Consider the following 18312-nt stretch of genomic DNA (forward strand, 5'->3'; position numbering starts at 1 on the left):
TTTTAAAGTGTACAGTATTCTTATCTATAGGCACAGTGTTGTGCAGCAGATCTCCAGATTTACTCATCTCCCATAACTGAAACTTTATACCTGTGATTAGTAAATACATTTCCCCTACCTCCAGCTCCTGGCAATCAACATTCTGGTCTCAGCATCTATGAGTGTGACTATTTTAGACACCTCATGTATGTAGGATCATTCAGTATTTGTCCTTCTGTAACTGGCTTGTTTCACTTAGCATAATGTCCTCATGTTCCAACCATGTTATTGAATATAGTGGGATTTCCTTCTTTTTGAAAGCTGAGTAATATTCCATTTGATACATATATTTATATGTGTATATTAAAATATGTTAAATATTTAAGCATTATATAAATATATTTGACACATATACTTATATCACATTTTTTTATCCATTCATCTGTCTATGGATATTAGGTTGTTTCTCTACGGTGGCCATTTTGAATAGTGCTACAACAAACATGGGTGTGCTGTTACCTCTTTGATATCCTGATTTCAATTCTGTTGGATAAACACTCAGAAGTGGGATTGCTGGATTATATGATAGTTCTATTTTTAACTTTTTGAGGAAACTCTGTACTAGTTTCCATATAGACTGCACCATTCCATATTCCCATTAACACTGTACAAGGATTCCAATTTCTCCACTTCTTTGTCAACACTAGTTGTCTTTTGTTTTAACAATAACAGCCACCCTAACAGGCGTGACTTCTAACTGAAGACTGTCAGAGGTGGGAATTCATGTCACCTAGCAGAGTTATAAATATTTTCATCCAAAATTAAAATTCTACATGCTCTTTGAAACAGTAATTCTGGTTCAAAGATATTTATTCTGTAGGTATAAATGATATTTGTATAAAGTCTAAAATGATATTTGTGCAATATTCTCTACAGCACTGAGTGTAATTACAAAAATTCCTAATTCATCTTCATCTCTGTTAATGATGCATTTCCACCTAACCTTTAATACTACTCCATATGAGCTGATGGGGAATGATCTCCAAGATAGATTAAGTGACCAAAGCAAGATGTGGAAAGGTATGTATAGTATGGCACATATAGGAGACAAACTAAATGGGTATCTATGGACCCATTTGAATATGCATGGTGTAATCTTTACCAGAGTACACAAAAATACTGGTAAGAATTAATCATTTTTGAAGGGGAGACTGTCTGACAAGTAGTTGGGAGAAAAAAGGAGACTTCCATTTCATTACATTCCCTATTTTTATCTTTTGGACTTTGTGCCTGTGTGTGGTAGAGTGAATTATGTCCCCAATTCTGCACTTCTGTATAACAGCATTATATGTCCACATTCTTTGCCATGTGGTTTGCAACCTCCCACTGTAGGTGAAGCAGACTATTCCGCCCCACTGAGGTCAGGCTTGGTCATGTGATCTGAATTAGCCAAAGGCATGTGAACAAGCAGAAGTTCCACTCTGTGGGCGCCACCTAGCTGGGCCCCTTGTGCTGGTGGGACCTGTCCTATGAAGGACATAACCCTGAGAGCTGCTAGTTCCAGAATGAAGAGAAGATGTGGAGAAGATCTGGACCCAACCTGCAGCTTCGAGCCACACGCAGGTGATCCCAGCTGAAAGCAGAACCACTCCAGACAAATTGCAGACTTGTGAGCATAAAAAATAAGCCACTGAGTTGTTCACGATTGTTTATTACACAGCATTGTCATAGCAGGAGTCAAATAAGACACATTTGCAGGGGCTTGCTTAACCTCCAATTAACTAGATTCCTATATTAACCAATGTCCTCTTTCCTCTCTGTAAACATATTAGCTGATGTCTAATGCCTCTTAAACGTCCATAACTAGTAGCCATATCCTTCTACTCCTTCCAGCTAAATCATGTGCTTACTAAGAATTAGATATTTGTTCTTAGAGTTAGCTATTCCTGTTCTATTTGTTGTATCAATTAAATTATTGAATTTTGATTAATTTATTTAAATGTGGCTAAAAAAGAATGTATTACCTGTATGAAAACTACCTTGTAATCTTTGAAGGAGCTCAATAAAAGTCATGAAAAACTGTAGTAAAATTAGTCTGATCTTGATAAATAAATATTATAAAAATATAAAAGGACTTGCACTTAAAATTGCTTCCCAAGTTTTTAAATTGTCATCCCTTTTAAAGACACTAAAACTAAAAGTTAAAAATGATCAATTATGGATTCTTTAATGAGGAATAATTATGTGGTGTTCAATACCCAAAGACCTTGGTCCTATACGCAAATATTCCTGAGCTGACTTATATTTACCTGTTTTAAATTAACCAGTTGAAGGTATGTATGTGTATTCTTTATTTATGATTCCTTGAGGATCATAACAGTTTCCCATTAATTACATCTTTATAGAAGGTAAAGGACTTTTCCAAGTTCACATCATGCAGGAATGTGGATGTGACACTAAAACTTCATGCTACTCTTGGAACTCTATAATAAATCCTAGAGTCAATGTCTAGTCATTTAGTGACTGAAATAGAGCAAGACTTTGGAAATTGCTCGTGCCTCTCTCGCTGGTTCTAAAAGTAGGTTTTCTGGAAGCTGCTTTAAATGTTACAGGGTACAAATGCGGTAACGTAAATTCCACTTTGATAATGAAGACATAATGGCTGTTTAGTTTATCTTCAGAGCAAAACAGGCGAAGAATGTTCTTCCGCGTGTTATGGCTGAAGACTGCTGCTGACTGTCAAGCTCTAGTACACTACTTTCAGAAAGCTTTATTAATTTAACCTTCATTTAAAGGCAGTGACCTATTGTGAATAATTTTAATAACTAGAAATTGAGCTTATCCTAGTCATTTCCAATTTTGCCTTTTTTTCTTCCTTAGCTTGAAATAGTAAAACAAACTCCTGGAATGCTTAAATTTGGTTAGTTTTCCATTCTGCTATCTTTTTTCATGCTTGGAGTGGGCTTATTTCCTGGCTTGTTTATAGATGACTGTATGACTACTGCTGTAATTGTGATTTCAAGAAAGCCACCAGATGCCAGCCACCAGAAATACATACCCAAACGGCTGCCTTGACGAGGCCTTTCTCGCGAAGTCAGCACTCCTATGCTTACATTCAATCCTTTGAAAAAGGGGATGAGGAGAGGGTATCCTTTGTATGAAGCCACTGTATATATTTGAAATAGGAAAGAGAAAGTCCTCTTTTAACCCCTCTCCCAAGAGTACAATTAGCAGGGAAGAGTTTACTAGGCCTTCTTATTTGAAAAAGAGGACCTAGCCCTGACTGCGGGGAAGAGATGCTGGGATTTCAGGTGTGGCCGTTTCACAGAGAAGGAGCAGCACAGTTGAAACAACTCCTAGCTGGGATGCTGTCATGAGGGAATGCCTTAGCGGCGGCAGCAGGTGAGGGATGCTGGAGGAGACCTCACTGCTGGTTAGTATTTTTCCCCAAGCCTCTTGTGGGCTTGGAAGCAACTTTTAACCTTGAAGTAGGTGCACTGCAGTCAGGGATACAACTTCAGCAGATCTATGATTTTACTGTACACCCGTTGAGCAGCATCGAGGCCCCAGATGAAATCAAAGTGGTTCCAATCCGGCAACAGGTCGAAGTAACGGAGATTCTTGATTTGGGGCAGTATCCAAGCCACATCCTTGGGTGTTACAAGGACATCGTTTCCACCAGCCCAAATAGCAGTAGGCACTTTCATGGCAGTCAGGTGATACAGTGGCGGACGACTCTAGGGAAGAGAGAGAGAGGGCATTCATGAGAGGAAGCTCCTCAGAGCAACAGCTGACTTCAAGTAAGTAGAGGCTGCAAAATGAATATTTACTATGATCACAGGAAGAACACACTTCAGGGAGTTTGAAGGAACAAGGCAAGACAGCTAAATAAATATTTGTCTACAAATAAACATCTGTAGATAAATGCTATACAACATTCTCCAAATACAATGGAAGTGAAGACAAAGAAGAAATTATTTTCAACGAGGGCTTCATACAATGTGTTCATTAGAAAATAATGAAAGAAAACAGAAGTGTGTAAAATCCCATATGAGAGCTTCCCTCACTCTTTCGTGTCCATCCACTTCACTTTTCCTTTTCCCTCTCTTTGAAAGTTATCACTTTAACATTTGTTGTTTATTTTTTTGATTTTTTCCTAAGCATTTGCAAATATATGCATTTGTGGATATACATTGTCTGAGGAATTGGAGAAAACTTTTGCTGTTAATAAAAAGTTTCTATATCTTGATTGTGGTGTGGCCATATGAATGAAAATATTTGTCAAAACTCATCAAGTTGTCAGTCAGTGAATTTTATTGTATGCAATCACGTCTTAATCAAGCTGATTAAAAAAATAATAAAAATATACATAGCCCTCATTGCTGTTGTAAGGGCTACTAGAATCATGTCTCTAACAATGTCAACCCATTGATGAAAAGTTGACTGGTCTGATGACTGATTTAATGTCCAGAAACAACTTGATCCATGTTTGCACTAATAGCCTTAAATACATCAGTCTGAGAAAACATTCTAATGAAAATTTTAATGTGTTCAGTTCATTTTGAGAAGCCCAGCCCCTGACTTAGAGAAAAGAATTGGTGGCAACAGGATTGATTAAAAGTACAGGAGGGCTAAATGAGTGTAAATTTTGGTGTGTAAAGTTAGAGGAAAAAAGATGCCTTGAGATTCAACTCTTCACGGGTGGATAGTACTCAACTTTTATGTGAAATACTTATTCTGCTTTTGGTATCAAGAAGCATGTATTCATTTACTCTGCAGATTTTTATAAAACAATTTTCATTATTATGCAGCCATTAAAAATTATGCTTAAAAAAACCCTCAGGAAGATCGGTTATGTTTTGCTATGACCATGAATTAAAAAAGCAAGATGGAAAGTTCTAGAAAAGCAGTCATGCTGAGAATTGGAATAAATGCAACAAAATATTGATGCATCTAGTTATCTCTGGATAGAGGGATTATAAACAATTTAATTTCCTTAGTATGTGCTTCTTTTATTTCTTGACTTTCTGAAATGAATATATATTAAAATTAGACTTTTTTTTTAAAGCTCTATCTACCAGTATGAATGCCATCAATTGCCAGGTAGGATTTTTTTCACTCTCAAATAATTTATCATTATCCTTTTTCAAAAGCATCCTTCTGGGGCCATTGTGAGTAGCTCACCTGATTGTAGTGATGCATGTTCTCAGCTTCACTTCCCCAGTCATAAGCTCTGAATTCATCAGATCGGTAAAGCTGAATTAAATGTTTTATAGAAAAATAACACTCAGAGTAAGAATCACAATTGTTAGCAGCTAATCTTAGAAAAACTCTATGTATTTGGAAGAAAATAAGGCTTTTGGATCACCAGAAGGATATAAATACATTTATACAAGTACGAAAAACAAAGTCAACAGAAAGGGAAGCAATGATCTCCTTGGTTTGAAGGGAAAAAACCAAGACTCATTAGGGAGAAGATGAATCTCAGGTATTTCCCTCTCTGGGGAAGGCTCAGGTCTCCTGAGCCTTTCCCAGTTTACCTTTTGCTTCAGTTCAGGGCCTATTTTACAAGCTCTGATTTCAGACAGTGTTCATTTATGTCACCTACTTGGTCTGCACCACACCTTGTCCTTTCTCTTAAAATCCAGGGAAATCAAATCATAAAGATGGTGACAAGGTCAAGATGGAAGCCAGCTGCCAAGCTTCTTAGAATAGGTGTGCTAACTCTGTCCTTTCATGTAGAAGGACTGGAATGGTTTTCCATGACAAAAACTCTACCTGTTTTATGTGCAGGATGTTCTGTACTGATGATCCTGTGGGAGCATGGGACAAATACACATCCATTCGGCTCTGAAGGAAAACAAAACACACGTTACAGCGATAACCACCTAGTGCAAAAATGATGCCTTTGAGAAGCAGAGAACAGTTATGCTAAGAATTGGTAAACAAATACTGGGGTTTTGAAAATGACATGGCGAAATCATCTAGATATCATGAGTTCATGTCAGACACTTCAATGTGAGTGAATCACAGGCTGACTGGTGGCACAGGCTGCTTGCCAGCAAACTTGTGTCAGCTCTGAAGTTAAGGGACAATTTGCTTATTTTGAAGTAGAAGAAGCAACAATGGACATCATGGGAGCAAAGCAACCAAAAAAGGTGCTCTGTGCAAGTCAGAAGGGTGGCGTGTGTATGTACACAATGTGCACCATCCCAGATCAGTAGATCAGAAATCCTAGAGTTCAGGACCTAACTTTGTTAATGAAAAGCTTTGTGACTTTGAGCAAATTCTTTAACATCTCAGAGTTTCTGTATTTTTATCTATTAAAAGGACATACTAAAAACCATACTCCCAATTTGCTGAGCTCTTGTAAGAATAAAATAAAATAATGCAAAAGAAAAGCTAAAACCAATCACTTTCATATGCGTGGTACTTCAATCTCTGTAAACATCATAGAGATGAAAATTATAGAGATATAATACTAACAATAATTCTATGTCTTAGAATGTAATAGAACTAATCAAAGAAACTATTAAAAATCTTTACTTTTGAATAAACAGGATTTGAGCAATTGTTCCTCAAGGTTTTCAATTTAGCCTCTTAAAGAATAGGGGTAGGTGGGCTGGTGGAAAAAAGCTATTTGGGGACCAGCTTCACTGTAACGGTATCATTGGCTGCCATTCAGAATACGACAGGGGTGACTATTCAACCACACTGATCTGCACGTGTGAACTCCTACTCCTTGAATTCTCAAAAACAGGAAACAAAGAGTTGATGAAACAAGACTTCTGTTTCTTCATAGGAAAGGGATTATCTCTCCATTCCATTGTCTTGCTTTTTTCCGAGTTAAGTGATGAGTTTTATTTGAGGCTAAAGTCACCCAACAGGTGAATGTACATTTGGAATAAATTTAATGCTTGTATGCACTTCTCTTCTTTTCTAGGATTTTTGTTAATGCACTGTATTGTAAAATCCAGTTGACTGTGGTAAGTGGTGGCTGACTGTGAACTTGTGAAACCACTATTGTAGAATACCCATTTTCCTAAATTTGACCAGGGATGCAAGGATGAAGCTGCATATTTCTTTCCCAAGTCTTGACATTCATAGTCCATTGGATACCTAATCTTCTATGCATAGCAAATCTCCACCTTTAAGGGTTTAGATGAACATATTAATTTATGCAGTGTAACAGATACATCTATACGAATCATAGGAAAGCTAGAATTTTTAAAAGCATTAAAAGGTCCCATAGTCTATACATACCATATTCATATTTTTCTTGTTGAATCCAGCCCATAAGGACATAATTTCACTACATATCACCCATAATATTTTATTGTTGCAGATTTTGATAGAAGGTGACTTCCCTGTATTATCTTCTAAAAGGATACCTTTGGTACCAAAAAACCTCTGCAAAAATTTAAAAAAAAATTATCCTTTCAAGAATCATTTTCAGACTTCTTGACATTCCATTCATCCCAGGAATGAGGATTCTTGGGGGTCTATTTGTATTTGTATATTTATTTGTTGCTCTGGTCAAGGAGACCAAGTCATTTAAGAAAAGTAACTATTTATGAATCCATCTTCATGCAAGGAAGATCATCAGACATAATTTCCAAGGAGATTGCAGTAAGAACTCTCAACCCCAAATTAGCTAATTTCTCCACGGTGAAGCTCCCTTGTATTTTGTCCAATCAGTGATTGCCTGTATTTCTCATTAATTGGCAAGAAAGGAAGAACAGTTTCTCCTTAAGGTCAAATACTGCCTTGAATGGAAAGGAAAAGCAGGATTTTTCCCCTGCTACCCATGTCCACATCACCTTTCCAGCAGTGTTCCAGATTAGCCAGCTTTTATGCTGAAAAGTAGAAGATGGTGCATCGAAGGAAGGGTGCCACTGGACAAAAAAAAAATTGACCTCATGGGAGGCAGCATGGTTAAAACTTCTATGTTTGGAAAGCAAGTTTCAATGGGGCTCTCTGATGGAGGAAGAGCACTTCTGGGGGTGACAGATACTATGAAATGTTGGGTGGGCCAGAGAATGAGATGTAAAATGGCAGGAAATTTGACATTAAGGGATATAAAACTGAGAAAAGCCAGGGACAATATTTGCCACAGACCTGACCTGTTTAGGCAAAGCAATACACATTCAAAACTGTATATTTAGAGATAGATGTGTCTATCTCTGAACTTAATTTAACTAATTTGTCTGCCCGATTCTGCCCAAATGTAAAAAATATCCAAAACTAACTGATATCATCACACTTTGAAATAGAACCATCAATCACGCAAAAGGGAAGTTCCATCACTTTAACTTACAGTAAACAATACAGTAAAACTACCATCACATCAATCATTTGGCCTCATGAATACTCTTCCTTGTGTTAGCTCATAAATCCTTTTTTTTTTCCATTCCCACCTCTCCACCTCAGGCTAGGACCTCATCTTATATATGAGTTACTGTGAGACCCTAATTGGTCTCCTGGTCTTCATTCTGGACCAAATTTATTTTATTCTTCACCCCCAAATTTAAGGGGCAACCTTGGTAAAATACTATGTTCTTTGTGGCAATGACCTTTTTAGAGAAATAAAAAGCAAACAGAAAAAAACTTTTGATGACTAATATCCCAAATTCACGACTCACCATTGTACTACTTTTCCAACACTTGGAAGATAACCAGTAAGTATTTGAATGAATAATTGAGCTGTAAGACATTTAGGCTTTGGAGTCTTAGCTTGAGTTAGTTAGAGTAAGCTCCCACATAGGAAGGGGCATGTTCTTCAGGCTTATCTAACATCGAAGTCAGGGACATCAGTGATCACATGTAACTTGAAAAATGTCTTCCATTTGGGCACTGTGAATTCGTTAACATGTCCAGTGGAATAAGAATGGAAGAAGAAAACTTGCGAGTCGACCTTAACCCGACATAGCACTCAGCTTGGCTAGAAATTCTGACTGATACCCAGGTCTGTTAATGACTGAGTATCGGGAACTGTACCGGGACTTGTAGACCCTGTGGCATGGAAAACACACACAGGGACACACCCACATCCAAGCACATGATCCCGGAGTCTGGTTTTTAAAGATTTCATCTAAAAGTCCTACTTTTACTTTATAATAGATTTAAAAACAGTAAGGATCTATCAATCATCCAAAAGGAGATCCTCATATACATTTTGGCAAAAGGAAGGGCCTACCTTGATTGCGGAATTTGGAAGTAGGAAAGCACTGGTGAAAATGCCTGTGGGATATCTGAATGAGTACACAGGACCCAGGGCAAAATTCATTTTGATTCTTTGTGCCAGTTCAGGCATCGTGGCAAAGGCTACAAACCCTGAGAGAACAGGAGACAAGAAAATCTTGTAAAAGTTAGAAATACTTAGGTGCTGTTCCTATTGATCAAAGTGGGCTCTGCTTTGTCATTTTTACCCTTCTACTGCAATGATCTTGGGGATGAACTGGGAAATTCTTCTGAGTGATTCTGCAAAGATAACCTGCCTTCAGTCCTCTCTGCTCTCAAGTCTCCATTTTTCTCTTATTCTGGAAAATTTAACTTGGTTGGGGAAAGTGAGGGATAAGTTGCTGCCACACAAACCAGGGACACCGTCACTTCCCAAGCTTGGGGGAAGTGTTGGCAATGGCATCTCTTTACCCCCAACTCTGAGATGCCAGAATGAGTCATAGAGCCTCAAGAAGTAAATAATCAGTTCAAGGAAGTGAATCAATCAGCTCTTTCTGCAGTATCATCTAGTAACTCCACAGTTTTTCTTTCTCACAAGGGAACGAGATTTCATGGCTTCCAGTGCTTCAGTGGATATTAGTAAACCTCCATAATCTTCCCTGCTTCCAAAAGGGGAGGGGCTTTCCCTCGGTCCACCATGGTCCCAGGAAGGACCAGGTGTCTCCATGTGCTCTGATCTTTCAGTAATAGCACTGCACTCATCTCTAGCACTAGAGGTGATCAGCCTCACACAGGAAAGGCTATGTGGAGGGTCTATGTGTTTTGGTTTCCAGAAGTGCCTTCCTGGGCCCCCTCCACTCTGTGTGTGTGTGTGTGTGTGTGTGTGTGTGTGTGTAGCTGTAGCACAGGCATTGTTTTCTGAATATTTTGTTGAAATATTGAAACTGTCTTAGCCAGAAAAAGAACTGATTTTGTATCAAATTGGCTGAGTAGTTGATACAAAGACTGAACCAGGCAGAATAGTTTTCCCTGGAAGATGTCTAGAAGTGTGTCAGGGTGAGGTTTTTGGTCACACTGACTGGGGTGGCCTCTTGTTATTTAGTGGGTTTGGGCCTGGCTTGCTCAATGTCCTACAAAGAGCGAGTCCTTCCCACGTAAAATTTTCTCTGCTCAAAATGCAAATAGTGCTCACTGAAAAATGCCCTAAATGCAACGCAGAGCCCTGGTGATAGAATTTACTGTCTTCTTTGCCAATCAGATATAAGAGCATATCTAAGTCCTACCTACTTTTCTGGGCCCCACTCAAGCCATCCGTCTCCACAGAGTCTCTCCACCGTGCCCAAGCATCCCACTGGCCAAGTCCGAATGACCTGGTTTGAATCTGTGTGTTAAGAGACCTGGAATGATCCACTTAATTTCTTGGAACTTCTGTTTCCTCTTCTATGAGATAGAAATAATACTCGTAGGATTGTCCTGAAGCTTATAGAGAGATACTGTAAGAAAGGTCCTAAACAAAGGGCCCTCTACGTAGTAAACGTTCCTAGGTGTTAGCTATTACAGTATAATCATTTTCCTGTTGGTGGTAGTTTCTTGGGGGAAGTGGGGTCTTCTTATTAGGTCTTTGATACTCTTTTAGTATGTTAGCTGAGATGCTCACTGCCTATTCTAGACTCGTAGGCTAGCTATCAATATAAAGCGCTGATAAATGCCGTGTTTGCTCCTAATGATAATGAGATACTGTAATAATGGCTACTGTGAGAGGAGGCTACTGCAAGAATTTTTATTTTCCCTTGCCCAGTTGCAACCCAAATGAAATACTGCATTTTCACATAACCCAGTCTCTTAAAATTGAAAACTTTGGTGGAAGATTACTAACAAATTTATATTTTTAATAGTATGGGTTCTTTTAAGTTTTTATTTGGAGATAGATTATTGATTTCTTTTTAAGAAACCTAGAAAGCGATTAAGAAGTACATATTCAAAGTACATTTCTTGGACTTTTAAAAAATGTTCTGCATCATGCTTACATTTCATGGCTACTCCATAAATATTAAATCATAAATTAAATGGATAAGCAGCCTGGTTGATTTATTACAGTAAACTTTTGTATTCCGATTCACAAACAAAGTGTGACTATGTCTTTTCAATTTGTTCAAATATGAGTATAAACCCCACTTTTGTATTTTTTAAAACCCCATGTGGGTTATGAGGAAGGTATGACTTGATGTATATTTAATATTCTTCCAGGATATTTCATGACATTTGGCTTTAGTTTTGCAGCTCGGAGGACATCCAGAGACTTACCCTTTGGAAATACTTCTTTGGATTTGGGGCACATGTTATACCTGGGAAATTACATCACCATTACAAATGTGCTGCTGTGACCAGAAATGGAGAAAGATTTGTCCTACATACTCACAGTCTCCAGAATTCAGGTTCACAGCCACTTGGGGCACTAGGGTTATGTGCCCAGCATAGGACAGAGAGGTAAGAACCCTGTTAATGTAAAACAGTTACTCTGTCCCATTTTAAAGGTGAACTCTTGATGCCTCTGACCTTTGTAACATGTTGACCCTTGGAGACTTACCTATTGTAGTGCCAAGTGAATGTCCAATGAAATACAACTTCTCCTGACCAGTTTTATTTACAATGAAGTCTATTATTACTGGGAGATCATATTTGGCCATTTCATCAAAGCTGCAAAATAAAACAGAGCCTTATAGATACTTCCAACTAAGTTCAAAATTCAGAACACCTGCTCACTTGTTTTTTACACACAAAATTCTGTGCTGTCCACTTCCTTGGTTTACATTCCATTATTTATCCAGTCACACGTAGGTTATTGCAGCTTTGATTTGCTGCATTTATACGTGTTACTTTCTTATAACAGGAATGGTTTCAAGACTTGTGTGTACTATGCCATTTGAAGTTCAGTCTTGTCATCCCTCCTCTTCATTCCCCTCCCTTTTATTTCTTTTGCTGCCCTTTCCCCACTTGGTTTGCATGCCTCTACTTCAGGCCCCCCCAGGGAACTTCAAGACTTTAGGGTCACTTAATACCCAGCTTTGGAAACAGAATGGGTTGTAAATAGTGATGCTACCATGTACTAGCTGAGTGACTTAAGTCCTCTGAGCTTAAGTTTCCTCATCTGTGAAATGGACATAATAGGGCTGTATAGCAGGTCTGCTTGTAGTAAAGGAATTGCATAGTAGTAAAGGAACGACTCTGGCTGCTGTTAGGCACTCAACTCAATCAGATGTTGCTATTATTAACATTTCTGTCCATATAGAGATAAATTCAATATATACCAAAATCCTACAGTACCAGTTCGGCCAGCATTAATGCAAGAGAATAAAAATGACCTAAATAACATAGTTGGGTGAGGTACCCCATGAGCCAGAGGCCTGTTTATTAAAAGAATACGAGAGGAAATTGAGATTGGTACTTCCAAGCATAAGAGAATGGTCGTGATGCCTTACAGTAAATGAGCGCCAAGCTCTCAGCAAAGGACTGATGACACAAAATATTTCCTGATGCTTGCCCCTGGCCAAAGTTCTGACCGTAACACTTTAGTCTATTCTTCCTTTCCTCTCAAGTCAGTAGGAACTGACTATTTCATTAATACGGTTCTGTTCTACAGCAGGCTTGCAAACCAACCAGGAGCTTCAGTGTGAGAAAGGATGTCTACTGCAGGCATCAGCCTGTCCTCAGGTGACAACAGGAAACACTTTCACAAAAAGAAGCGGTCAGCATATCAAAAGATTTTTTTCTAATGCCCCTTAAAGAGGTTTTAAAGATCTCACGTTAGAGTTTTCATGGAAAATGGTATTCTATGCATTCTCAACCACAGTTTCTCTTGGTAAAATGTAGTACTGATACACATAATCTTTGCAAAACTGGTTGGCTGTCCAAGAGGAAAAACTTATAAGAGCATCACTAGGATGAATATGAGCTTCCCGAGGGTGGAGACTTTTCACAATTGAAGGGCCTAGAACAGTGCATAGACTAGGCACCTAATAAACATTGGTTGAATGAGTGCCTACAGTGGTCACAGGAATTTCCTAAGCTGTCCCTTGGGACAGACTTTAAAGTATAGTATTGGATAAAATTGTATGTTAAAATGATCGTGTTGAAATGATACAATTTGCTTGTGGGAGAATCAGTGAAAATAAAAGCTTCTCGCTATTTATCTCCTTTGAGATGTTAGAAACTACAAAGGAGCTGTGTGACTTCAGGTATCATACATTATTAACACCATCCACACCATCATATTTAAAGGACTTTTCCTCAAACTACCTTCATGATCTCTCTTAGATACAATTTACCTAAAGGCCCAGAATTCCTCTTCGGTCACTGAGAGTGTTGTGTGTCTCCTGGACCAAGTGTTCCCCCGACTGTTTCCCATCCAGACATCATAACCTGCATCTGCTAGAAGGAATCCAAGGCTGCCATTGGCATAATTCTCCAGCCAGGTAGCACTGTCTGCGAACAGGGCATGCTGCATGTACACAACGGGCCGGGCACCTGGAGGGAGGGAAGAAGAGGGAGAGAGAGAAATTTATAATAAATAGAGCATCTCAGGAACGTGATAGACACACACACACACACACACACACACACACACACACACACACACTCCATAAAAGTAAAAACCAAAAACAGCTGGCTGATTGACATGCATGGATTTACTTAATTCTTACAATAACCCTACAGAGTAGCTCTGGCTTTGAGGATTCTCATTCTATAAACGTGGAGCCTTGAGGTAGTTAAGCAGCTTTCCCAAGGGGTAATCCGGCTTACAAGGTACAAAGCCAGGACTCAAGCCAGGTTCCGTTTCATGCCAAAGCATGTGCTCGTAACAGCGCCACACTAGGGATCCACACTTCCGTATCTTCTGGGCTTGGCTCACCAAGACACGAAAGTGGTCGTGTTTGACGGAGTCTTAGGGCTCTTTCAGGAGGAAGGGGAGGTGAGCGTAAAGGGACAAGGATTAGTTCCTCACCAAGTTTCCAATCAAACCCCGAGCTTCTTCCCACTGAAGACATTTCAAAGCTACAATAGTAAAATCAGCTTCATATCCCCCTGCCGACTTTCACATTTCTGAGGGAGAGAGTGTTCAGGGAGATGAGGAGAACCAGGATGGAAGATTCTGTAATTCAATAAGTAAGAGCACAGGGTCTGCGGTCAGGTGGCCTGGGTTTGAATTCTGCTTCTGTCACTTGCTATTTCTGTGACTTCAAGCCTATACATAACCTGTTTTACCTCAGCTTCATCATCTGTAAAAGATTAACTATTAATAGTAACAACCTCATAGGGTTGCTGGAAGGTTAAACTGATTTAGTTCATGTAAAGCATTTAGAAAGTACAATTAATAAATGGCTTTTAATTCCAGATCTTCCCCAAATCCACCCTCTTTTAAGCAAAGCCTTTCCTGTAAAAATGTTCTCCTTTTATATTTCACCCCCATCTCCACCACTATGTCTGGTATCACCAGATTTAGCAACAAAACCAAACCAAACCAAAAAAAAAAAACCAACCAACCCCCCCCCCAAAAACCCCAAAACAAATACACCAAAAAAGCAAAGATAAACAGAAAGATCCAAAGGATGCCCTTTGTTTTCTCAAAATTTTTTAATTAAATTTAATTTTTTGATTGAAGTACAGTCAGTTTTCAATGTGTCAATTATTTATACAATGGTCTATTACTTTTGGATTTCAGATTAATGAAGAACTTTTCCGTATATCTTAAAGTGAGGCTTATGTGAAAAACTTACCTGCTATTTATCTGAAATTCAACTTTAACTGGCCATCTCATATTTTATCTGGTAACTCTACCCATGTCCCACTCCCATTTCTCATTGCAAAACTCCTGCATTCTTTTTTTTTTTTAATAAGAACACTTCTTTTAATTATTAATAACTTTTATTTTTGGCTGGGGGAGGTAATTAGGTTTATTTATATTTAGATGAGGTACTGGGCATGTACTCTACTACTTGAGCTATACCCTCCTTCTCAGAACACCTGACTTCTTAAAGAGAATGTCGAACATGACTTTAGCTGCTTCGGAACGTGGATGGCAGGAGAGATGCTGCAGAGTGATCGTGGTAAATGATTTGCCCCTGAACTTTGACAGGTATTTTACTTACTCTTCTCCCCACTCCTCAAAGCATTTGCAGTTATATTTCCCCTTTTAAAGAGTATAATTCCTCTGCTTTTGCATGGCTGGTTCCTCATTCTAGAAAGAAGCCTTAGTCACCCCATGCTCTTTCATTATACAAACTGTCTGTCCCTAAGGTCAAAGCATATGTGAATGTTTAAACTTTCTTCCCCAGAAAAAGTTTCAGAAATGCCACTGTCATTTGATTTTTTTATCCACTGTCTATTGATCCTAGTGCTGGCAGGAGAGACTTCTGAGATGACCCACAGCCTACTTCATCCAACCCAGCCAATCTCTTTCCAACACTGAGGAAATCCACTTTCCTGGAATACAGCAATTTTCCACATGAGAAATCAGTAATGAGTTGACAACATGTAGGCTCCACCTTTGCATTTCCGTCTTAATAAACAAGCCTGGTTGCCGTCAGCGAGATCAGTCTTGCCCTTTGTATTTTCAGGTACTTGCCTGCCTTCAGAGAATTGGAAAAGAGTGAGTCTCCCTGTTAACCATTTAAAGACTAATCCAAAATTCAAAGCAACTTTGGTAAATCAGCCACTGTCTGAATAAATAGGCAGCACTTAATTTTAGCCATCTGCAGCTCTCCTTTGCAGGAGAGACACATCTCGTACCTGTGCTCCCAGAGTCTCTTCGCCCGCGGGGGATTCTGTTGACGCTGAGTATGTACCCGTCTTGAGTGGTGACTTCGTACTCCTCACTGGGGTAGCCGTTATAGGTGATGATTTCACTCTGCCCAGTGAAGACATAAGCATTAACCAAACATCTTCTCTAAGGGTTATCAAAAGGGACTAGAACAAAATAACTAGTGTGTGCTTATTGGAGTAAATTATCTGAAATCTGTAGCCCCAGGTAACAATAAAATTAATTTACTACATAAAGTCATGATTTAAAAAAAAATGCAGACCATTAGAAAATGTCTGCTATTGGTAAAATTTTGATGAGTGGAGACAATATTAAGCATTGGTGAATTCTTCTGACAAAACTGTATTTTCAAATCAATTGTCTTTTGAGACCCCCTCTTGGTTGAAAGGTAAAACCATAGTCCAGTAGAGGGCAGTCATACCCATATACCATCCAGAGGGCTTAAAACAGAAATTCTTAATATTCTTAAGAACAGAAATTCAAAGGAAGAGGTTCATCTATAAAAAATACAATTCTGCTTTATATTACGAGAAAGTATTATTCAGCCCAAAGTGAAGATCTACCTAGCTTGACTCTTGCAGAAATGTTAAAAATCACCTATATTTTATCTGTTTTCTTATTAGAGATTTTCTGCTATAACAGGAACTTTAATATCTCACAACCTATTCATCTGCTTTATTTGATGTTCTTTGGAATTTTCCATAACTTACGATATTCATCCACACTTCAGGATTTGCTTCTTTTTCCAAATTAAAGAATCCACCAGCATTTAAAGTTCCACAAATCAAGTAGCTTGTTGTTAAAAACAGCCACATCATGGGAACGCCTGACAAAACATTTAATAATCACAGATTAATTATATACGTCAAAGTTATTAATTAAATGAAAATAGTTTCCTGATGAAAACTTGACTAACATCCTGAGCAAGCTGAGCCAGCATGGAAGGGAGGAAATACAGTGAGCTAACTCCAATCACTAAGGATCTATTTTTTTCACATAGAAACTGCCCTGACATAGTCCAGTTCTAAAAATGAAATGAATTTAATCTAGCACAGAGGCTTATTTTATGTCTTATTTTAATTCTAGTTTTTTGATTATTTTTAAGTCTTTGCTCATCTGTCGGTTGCCAGAATACCTAAAGATTCAGAGAGCAAGTTTCCATACAATGGCAAAACTGAAAGGGTATTTATCCTCTAGTTTCGCCCAGCCTCCCACAAAACAAAAGCAATGAACAATGAAGCTTCAACCAGCCAAGCTCATGATCAGTTTCTAATGATGTGATTATTTTTCACCCAAAGGCAGATATTGCACATTTAAGTGTGCAATGTCTCTTCTTTAACACAGCTTAAAAGCATGTCTCTTCAAAGCAGGTCAACATCGTCGCAGTGTTGAGGACTCATCATAGGAGAGCCCAGGTTTGAAGTCCAGCCTCCCTCACCGTGAACAAGCTTTCTGACCTTGGGCAAGTTATTTAGTCCCTTTGTCTCTTGGTTTTCTTGCTGGTAACATTAGGCCAATGTAACCTGCTTTCTAGAGCTACAGGGAGAATTAAGCGGAGTATCAAGGGCTAAGCACAGTATAAGTTCTTCCACTATTTTTTCTTAATCTGAGAGTGAACAAGAGAGTAATATCAGTAATAACAAATTAATGACAGACTTTTAGAAATTCAGCACTTACTTTTGAACTTAAATAGCTTTTCATACCATTTGCTATCTGGCTGAAGACGATTTTACATCTGTAAAGGTCATATAATTTAAAACATTTTTAAAACTAATAATAGCTCTACTGTCTATCGAGGGCTTAGACTGTGCCAGGCATTGTTCTAAATGCTTCCCGTGTGTTATTTAAACCTCAGAGAAGTACCGTGAAGTAGCTACCATTAGTATCCTCATTTGTCTAAGAAATTAACAAAGGCTCAGAGAGTTTGAAGATCTGCCCAAGGCTACAGAGTCAGCAGGTGACAGAACAAGGCAGAAACACAGGCAGCCTCAGTGCAGAGCCTTCATACCTGACTACCACTCCCAGCCTGCCTCCCGCTCATGGTAAACCTTGATCTTACCTGGTCAGGTGAGCTTCCTCTGCTCCTGAGGGCTCCTTATGGATTAGGAACTTCTGAACTTCTGCATATGACAAAATGAAGAATAAGATACGGATGCAGTTAGAGGCTAGAGACATGAGAGACGGGAAGCCCATGGAAATAAAGACACCCTGGACTGTGACACACAGACCCACACACCCAGGGCGTCTTCCCGACACTCCAAATGCCACGGTGTGCTTAGAGGTTGGGCAACAGTGGTCTACATGATGCCAAATAACCAGTTTGACTGAATCCTCCA

At 38.8% G+C, this 18312-nt stretch overlaps 1 protein-coding gene across 4 annotated transcripts; it reads right to left on the reverse strand.

Moving 5' to 3' along the window:
• Nucleotides 1-1674: 1674 nt before the first annotated feature.
• LIPN (lipase family member N) lies at nucleotides 1675-18229 on the reverse strand. 4 transcript variants are annotated; one of them, XM_010971301.3, is made up of 10 exons: nucleotides 18036-18227; nucleotides 16687-16802; nucleotides 15946-16063; nucleotides 13485-13683; nucleotides 11747-11856; nucleotides 9176-9312; nucleotides 7243-7389; nucleotides 5758-5829; nucleotides 5164-5235; nucleotides 1675-3716 (listed from the first exon to the last, which is right to left on the reverse strand). In XM_010971301.3, exons 2-10 carry the CDS (start codon nucleotides 16792-16794, stop codon nucleotides 3483-3485), a joined length of 1197 nt encoding a protein of 398 aa, XP_010969603.1. In that variant the 5' UTR covers nucleotides 16795-16802; nucleotides 18036-18227; the 3' UTR covers nucleotides 1675-3482. The 4 variants fall into 4 exon arrangements, with proteins under 4 accessions (XP_010969603.1, XP_045363403.1, XP_045363404.1 ...); XM_045507447.2 differs by lacking the exon at nucleotides 5164-5235 and having other exon boundaries at nucleotides 18036-18229; XM_045507448.2 differs by lacking the exon at nucleotides 7243-7389.
• Nucleotides 18230-18312: the final 83 nt, after the last annotated feature.

This window comes from Camelus bactrianus, chromosome 11, assembly GCF_048773025.1.
Source record: "Camelus bactrianus isolate YW-2024 breed Bactrian camel chromosome 11, ASM4877302v1, whole genome shotgun sequence".
Lineage (NCBI taxonomy): Eukaryota > Metazoa > Chordata > Mammalia > Artiodactyla > Camelidae > Camelus > Camelus bactrianus.

Excerpts from the sequence above, each read along its gene's own strand:
- LIPN (XM_010971301.3), bottom strand. The coding sequence starts at position 16,794 with ATGATGTGGCTGTTTTTAACAACAAGCTACTTGATTTGTGGAACTTTA. Across the intron at positions 11,857-13,484 it reads GAGGAATTCTGGGCCTTTAG|CTTTGATGAAATGGCCAAAT; the intron begins GTAAATTGTATC and ends TTTATTTTGCAG. Across the intron at positions 5,236-5,757 it reads ACATCCTGCACATAAAACAG|CTTTACCGATCTGATGAATT; the intron begins GTAGAGTTTTTG and ends CATTTAATTCAG.